General features: G+C 41.9%; 1 protein-coding gene across 1 annotated transcript in view; it reads left to right on the top strand.

Moving 5' to 3' along the window:
• Window positions 1-8,253, top strand: part of SLIT3 (slit guidance ligand 3) — an 811,806-nt gene that overhangs the window by 689,314 nt on the left and 114,239 nt on the right. The window contains exon 26 of the mRNA XM_075068072.1: window positions 4,413-4,537. Coding sequence (XP_074924173.1) covers window positions 4,413-4,537 — 125 coding nt within the window. The remainder of the gene's footprint in view (window positions 1-4,412; window positions 4,538-8,253) is intronic.

Genomic DNA, 8,253 nt, shown 5'->3' on the forward strand with positions numbered 1-8,253 from the left:
AGCTTTCTAAATTAACGTGTATTTTGTCAAAATTGTGATTTAACCCATGTTTGGACTAAAAGTCAAATGTCCATGCCTTGTCTCAGAACAGTGCAAACAGAACTGGACTTGAGGCATAAGTAGTGCAGACTCAGCTCTATATTTTATTAAATTGTCCTCCTTGTCTGCAGCACTATTAGAAAGAAATGTACTAGACTGAGAACATTTTTGCTACATGGTTTATAAATCAAACCCCCCAGGGCAAAGAAATAGGGTACTTCAGTGCTGGAGCTCTGATTAGCTCCTTCATTGATTGACTTTGATCAATGCCATAGAGATAGATGGACTGTGTTTGTGTGTGTGTGTGTGTGTACACGTACCTATATATCTATATATAGTGTATAATATAATCCATGCTCGTGTCGTTGCCTCCTGGGCAACCTTGTTTTCCTCAAATAGCTACTCTTGTGCACTTTTGGGAGAAGCAACAGAAGAGCAGCGCATAAAGGAGAAAACGCCCACGGGCATAACTGCAGCCATTCAGACTAATCTTTTCTGCTGAAGTCAGGCAAGCTGTTGTATCTAACTAGGGTTTACGGCAAATAGGAAAAAAGTGAAAATAAAGCAGGACAGGAATGGATTAAATATAAAACACACAAACACAGAAAAGGAGACGAAAAGTCTTCTTTTGTATGTATTCCTTTCTTTGTGGGCCCTTTTCCTGGATAATGTATTGTTTAGGGCCAGGCTCAATACTTTTATTCAAACTAAATAGCACCTAACTTTACTAGTAGTTTATTAACTTCAGTGACACTACTTGCAGCGTAAGCAAGTGAGTAAGGGCATCAGAATCTGCCTCTTAGATTGAGGGCTCTTTGCAGCAGAGTCCTTGTCAATGTACATGTCTGTTAAGCCCTTTGCTCCCTATTGGTGCTACGTAAATAATAAATATTAATAATGATTTGATAGTCAATATCTCAGTTAGGGTTTGCTAGGTCAGAAGCAAACCCTACCATGGATTTTTATATTACTGGACAGTGAATTACTGAATTACTGAACAGTTTCTTAAGATGTAAGTCCACAAAGTCAGTTTTCTTCTGTCTTGCTCATCACTTATTTCTTCTCTTTAGTTGTGACACATTTGTCATATGCAGATGTGCCACAAGGAAGGTGTTTGTCACTATTTTATGATGGAATGCTAATACAATCAGTAATAGCACAGAATTCCTATTTCCTCGGCATTGCTTTTTCACCTGGTTGTTAATTTTGCATTACCCAAAAGGGGCCATCAGTGAAAGAGTCTGTTAGTATTTCAAACATGAAGCATGTTTTTCGCTCAGACGTAACTCAGAGATGAAAATTCACTGTGGACTAAATGATCTCAGCCAATAAACAACAGATTTTACCAACTTTTCATGAAATCCTTTTCAACCCACCTCACCCATCTGTCATGTGCTTGGTCTGTCCTAAGTCATGTAAAATTTATTTCTTATCGCCCGTACTTTTGTGAAGTCCTTGCACTTAAAAGAAATATTTTCATATAAAGGAAATAAAGTGCTTTAAGATCTTCAGTGCTTGAAATAAACTAGCCTCTTTTGACCATTTTTACATTTTAAAACCATCTGAGTCATTAATATTTGAAAGTTGGTGACTACAAAGTCAGTTTTATCTTCACATTTTGCCTATTTCCAAATTTGCCTATTTATTAACATCTCAGCAGATCTGTAATATTGATTGATTTAGTACCCAACTCCATGCTACAGGTGGACAGTGTAGACAGTAACTATTCCGATGGAGTGTCCTTGACAATTTGAGTGCTTTGCCCTGCAGACAACCTACTCAAGTCCAGTAAATAAATACTTGTTTTTAAACTTGGGTAATTCTGTGTTTACACAGGAAGCCATAAGTTCTTTTTGGTGCAGATGCCTGAGTGTGTGGCATCTAGTGTCCGTGTTTGTTTTAAGTATTCGTGTGTTTCTATTTTCGTTAACATTTTTCACAGACCTTTCTCAGTGCCTTAGGGAGTTAAAACAGGGATTTTGCTTGCTCAGAAGTAACGATGTGAAAACAACCTACTGACTTTCTCTCAAGTCCGAGTGTTGTGTTTCTTGTGTACAAAGCAGTACATATAAGAAAGATTGACAAGACCATTTTGATTCTTAAATTCATGTATTTTAACATGCTCACATGAAGCTTTATCGCCACCCCATTTCTCTACACTTGCAATAAACCCTCCACTACCCCGTCATTTGTTCCTCTCCCTCAGCATCAATACTCCCTTTCCCCATATAGGCAGTTCCCTCCCTCCGCAAACAGGAGCTAGTTACTGCAGTTAAGATATGCAAGGAGCAAGCAAGCCAGACAATATAGGCAGATGACTGAGCAGAGTACAGGGGAATGACAGAGGACTACGGTGGTATCTGGAGACTGGTATTCACTGTGGGATAAAATGATTTTCATCTGGCTCTGGGCTTTCAGCTTGAGTCTCCAAATTCCGCTATTATGGGCTGTGTTCAGGTTCCTGCTGACCCACAAACACTCTATCACATTCTGGGGTGCAGTCCAGACCAGTGAGGGTTGTGTCATTGCCTGCCTTGCAACCCTCGGTGCCTCACAATGCTTTGATGTTGTAGCTTCCAACAAGGACCACTCACAAAAAGCCTGTGGGCATGCAGATCATAGCCTGAGTGTCTGTGTCTAGCTGCAGCCCAGGCCCAGTGGCTTTGGCCCCAGCAGCCTGTCAGCAACACTCCAGTGACACTCTGGCTTCCCACCAGCCTGGGTTACTACCTGCAGGATGGCCTCAACACACTCCCAATGCTGAATACTCCCTGAAACATGTGTTCTGCACTGTACAGCCCTCTCCTGAGCACTTTAGCTATTAATGACTCATTATCCCTGTAAAGGGTTAATGTTCAAGTCAGCTACTTTAACTGGAGCTTTCAAAGAGTTCTGTTTAAACACAGCACTGGATTGGTTTAGATTAAAGAATAAAAAAAAGGTTATTAACAAAAGAAGATAGGATTTTAAGTGAAATCAATTATCCGGTATTAAAGTCAGAAATAGTAATGAAAATAAAGATAAAACACTTTCTAGTTACTAGAACATAATGAGCTTGTCTTAGTTCAAGGTAAATTTTTTACCACAGGTTCCCAGCAACATGGCTGACCAAATTCTAAGATCAGGATCTGCCCCCAAAGTCAAAGATCTGGTTCCTTTGTCTTCTTGGGCAAAAGAGAGAGTGAGAGATGGCTTGGGGTTTTCTGCCCCCTTTCTTTTATAGTCCCATTGGATCGTCTTTGAAATGAATTCTTCTGAGAATTAGCCGTCAAAGCAAAGTTTATTCAAACAGTAAAGAAGGCAACATAGAGTCTGGTGGTGAAGGAAGCTTCATGTTCTTTCTCCTCATCTTTGTTTGTTGAAATGCCAATTTGCTTTGTCTACTACCATTTCCTCTCCCTGCTGTCTCAAAGACCCTGTTCACTACTTATATGTAAATGGAGGTAAATCTTCGTTCAGAATACTTCTGCCTGGGTAGGGCTGTGGTTTTAAACATGTGCTATGAACCTCATACAGAGGGGCTTCATAACTTAACATGTAATGTTGATACATACATTTCAGCATGATATTATTGACCAGTGAATTACTAATTTTCAAATGACGCCTCACAAGGCATATTTTGTACAAAGATTATTATAATAGTATGTAAGATGAGAGTGCAGGGGTACTTTTGGTCACACTCTCCCCTACCTGTTTGGAATAGTTGTTTATTAAATGGCTTAAATATGGATTAGTGTGCTTATCCAGGGCAATAACAGTTGCATCATTTCCCAGATATATCTGTTTTGCATATTGCTTTTCCTACAGTAAGAACAGGAGGGAATTAAGTCAGAAATAAACCATGTTAAAACTAGGGATTGTGAAACATTGAACCATCTCCTAAACCTCTAATTGAACCTTTCTTGAGCTTCACAAATCTTTGTGCAACTGTCTCATCCCCATTTTTAATTTTTGCTGCTGAATCTGCACTTTCTCTTTTGGTCTCACCCACAAGCTAGAAATGCCAAATATTAGCAGTCAGAGGCTGCTCTTACAGAATTTCCAGCATTGATTGAAGTGGAAATTTCCAAAAATCTTGATAGTAAGCCAATCTTATGACATGTGCAGTCCGTTTTTGCAGGCTGGGTGTTTCTCTCTTTAGATAAGAATCCAGATATCATTAAGATTTGTCCAACACTTGAACGATTTCAAATTTGAGTTAATCCCTTGTGATTAACATTATCACATCAAGTGCTATCAATGGCACATACTATTGTTGCTGCAGGGAGCAAAAACCAAACAGTGTCAGTACTGGTAAGTATCTTGTGCATTAACTAAGAATGAATTTTCCAGTCCACATTTTCCACTTGTATTCTATACTTTCATTTTTGCAGGACCAGTAGATATCAGCATTGTGTCCAAGTGTAACCCTTGCCTTTCCAGTCCATGTAAGAACAATGGGACATGCAACAATGATCCAGTGGAGTTTTATCGATGCACTTGTCCATATGGTTTCAAGGTATGACTATACTTGAACTACTGCTGGCTTCCTCAATGTTGTATCAATAGGGGGGTCAATTGTACAGGCAACTAAGCTCAAATATCCCTTGCTCAGGTAGGTTGTGTGCCTTTCAACTGTACACAGCTACAGATGTTTTTTCCATGTAATATGTGTATTCTTTAAACTCTTTATATACTGTGAGGATGTAAAAGGGCATGTTGATTTCATTTTTAACATCAGCACCAAAACAGCCATGCTAGAAGCAGCCATGCCTGGGGAAAGAAGGCTGAGGCTAGAAGTTAGGTCTAAATTAGATCCTGACTCTGTCACTAACTCCGTGTGGCTTTGGCGAAGTCATGTAAACTGTCTTCCTCTTTCAGATTGGAATAATGAGCCTCATTCTTCAGTCTTGCACCTTGTGTAGTCATGTACATCTGGGAAAAGTGGGTGTAAGGTACCACCACCTGTATAAGTGTGCTTATATATAGGAGATGTTGCTATATGGTAACCACTAATTGATACTCATTTTGTACAGAGCTGGTGATTGGGTCCAGTAACACTAATTCAACTCAGTTGTGAGTGTTAATGTTTTACAGTAATTTGAAAATGTGAAATAATATTGATGTGAAGTACACATATCGTTAGTAATAGAATATGTAGCAGTATCAGAGAGAGAGAGAGAACATTTTACTATCAATTCCAGTACGCTGTACTGGAAAATCTAGTCATTTAGCAATACTATTTCCTCAGTGCTGGTGTAGAACTTCCACTGTTAATGATAGGGCTACATGCTGCCTTTCTTCTAGGTTCCCAGCTCCCACGGAGATAACTGGGAGCTTAATAGAACTATCAGGGTAGCATGATATATAAGGTAGTTATGGTGTTTAAAATATAAAATTAAATAATGCAAACAATCATATGTTCAGACGTGTCAGGGACTGGGCTGTCAAGTATAAAGAATGGGGCATCTCCTTTAGATTAATAAGCAGGTTGCATCAATCATGGGCTTTATCCTGTTGTGTTGAAACGGTGATGTCTCTGGCCCACAAGAGATAAAATAATAATGAAATCATTGTTCATGCTTACAACATTGAACAGTTCAGTGTGATGTGGGATTTTGTGTTATCCCTGGTGACCCCCACTGTAACAACCACCATTACAAATCTTTTAACCTTTTCATTAAAGATACAGAAAAAGAACAGAAAACAATGAAAGCATTTGAAACATGAAGTATTAAGTAAAGCTTTCCTTTTAACAATCTCCCTTGTTTCCTTTCCCTTTCCCTTTAGAGAGTTTTAATAAGGGAAACCCCTTTTTTGACAGTCTTTTGGATGGTATTAGAGATGGTATTAATTGAGATAGTCTGGAGCTGCTGCTGTTGTTGAAGTCTGCTCCTGTTACCTGGAAGATAAAATAAAACAAATACACTCACAAACAAGAGACCAGAAAAGAACAGCAAAGATAGAACATACTGCTGCTGTATCTGGTAGTGACTCTTGTTTGCCACCTTGCTGCTGGAGAAAAGTGGGCCCAACACACAGTCTTATCTGTCCAAGAAGAAACCTCAGCCTCGTGCTATTAACATTAACCAATCAAAACACATTTTGGTGATTTCAGCTATAAACGTTTCCTCCCATTTCTAGAATCTATCAGCTCATCGTCATATCAAGCCGTAGCTCTGCCAGGAACCTTGCAGACCCCTTATCACAGTTCTTTTCACATAAACAATCCAGTTAGTACCAGCCTATTTGTCACCAGCTTTTGCTGAGTTTCACAAACAATTATGTAACAAGCTGAGTTGAACTTTTACTACCTTGGACAACATAAAGTACAGGCCTCTTCACACCAATCTTTCCTAGTGGTATCGCACTGGAGCCTCTCTATGACCTTATTTATACTTGCAGCAGTGTGTCAGGTACAGTTAGCTACATTCTGTAGTGAAAGGCAGTCTACGTCCATGCTGTTTGGTGTGTGAAGCTACGCATGGCAGTGAAAGGCTCCAACTGACGGGAGACAGAGTGGAAATATGCCAGTAGTGGGGAGCTGGTGGAGCCTTTTCCATTGCCTCCCCTCAGCCAGAGCCTTTCACTGCAGCAGGGAGACAGAGGACACTACACTGCTAAAAATGGCAGGCATTTCTCGGGCATGTAGAGAGCAGCATAGGGTACATACTCTGTGTTACAGACACGTAGGGCAATCTACTTCACTTCCCTTAGCAGTGGCTCACCATCTACACTGCTATTTATATCCGCACTGCATGGGCAGTGGGTGAACTCCCGCTTTGGGGATGCTAGCCCACCGGGCCCATCCCTTCCACCTGTGGCCCTGCTCCCCTCCCGCACACAGGAGCCTCAAAAACCACCCCCATAAAAGAAGATGCCCTGAGGACACACACACACACACCCTGCGACCGGAGGAGCCCGGCCCACTAGCCCCAGCCACACCAGGCTGAGTTGCCAGCCCCCTAGACCTCACCCTCCCCCAGCATCAGGCCAAGCCACCAGCCCCCTGCCAAGTCGCTGCCCTCCTCTCCAGCCAGGGCCGGGCCAGCCTCAGCGCCAGGCCGAGCCATCAGGCCCCCCCCGCCCTGATGGCTCTCCCCGATCCGAGCCACAGCTGCCACTCCAGTGCTGGCCTGAGCCCTGCCCTGAAAGTCATCCCTCAGCTGAGACACTGGCCCCCACTGCTGCCAGTCCCCTGGGCACCAGGCCAGCCCTAGTGCCAGTCTCTCCCACCCCTAAAGCCCCCCACCCCAAGCTGCTGGCTCCAGCGCCCAGCCGATCCTCCTCACTCTGTCAGCACTGACTCTCTCTGTCCCTCCTCACTCCCCCATTCCCGAGAAGGAAGGACGTGGTGAGCAGCAAGTACCTCTGGAGGGAGAGGGTGAAGTGGAGGAGACCAGGCAGGCAGCAGCAGCAGGGGGTGGGGGCCTCAGGCAAGGTGGGGGCCATTGTGGCCCAGGTGTCTGGCAGTGGGTCAGCGGCAGTGCCGGGGAAGGCTAAGTCTTCCCTGATCTATTATACTCACTGCCGATGCCGTGCTGGCAGGGTGTACGGTCTCTGTACTCTGCAAACCACTGTGAGTGAAGACCTAAGGATAGAAAAGTCAAGATTAGACGTTGAACCAGAAAAATCTTATTGCAAAAAAGAGCTATAACTTATATTTACTATTTTTACATATTATTTACTATCACCCAGTTTATCTTGGAGAGAACCATTGCTCCTTACATACACAAATAACTTTGGAGACTTCTTTTGTGTGTTGAAATCAGTCAGAAGCTGCAGTTTATGACTAAAGTTTGACTAATATAATTTAGGGAAATCTACGGCTATCTTGTCTCCATGTGTCAGTAAAACACTAAGAGTCAGGGTGATCATTTTGAATTTGGCATGCCAAAAACAAACAAACCCTGAATTATTGAAAGCAGGACTAGAAGACTGCTGAGATTGTCAGTGAAAGTAAATAATTTTGATCCATGGTCCTTGGAGAATATATGGATTTATGCATTCATATTTTGTATGCGTTATGCTAGAAGATACATGTTGTGGAGTAGCTATGTGTGAGGCAGGCCAGGTGTATACTGCAAACTTTCATTGGTAACACTGGTCTACAATTTTTGAGAAGTCGTCTGCTTGAGAGATAAAATGTGGTATTTATTATGTATTTTGATGTGCTGAATTCAAATATGACAATTAAAACAACTGATTGGCTACTGTTTCTAAGATATTTAAGTT

Source organism: Chelonoidis abingdonii, chromosome 7 (assembly GCF_003597395.2).
Source record: "Chelonoidis abingdonii isolate Lonesome George chromosome 7, CheloAbing_2.0, whole genome shotgun sequence".
Lineage (NCBI taxonomy): Eukaryota > Metazoa > Chordata > Testudines > Testudinidae > Chelonoidis > Chelonoidis abingdonii.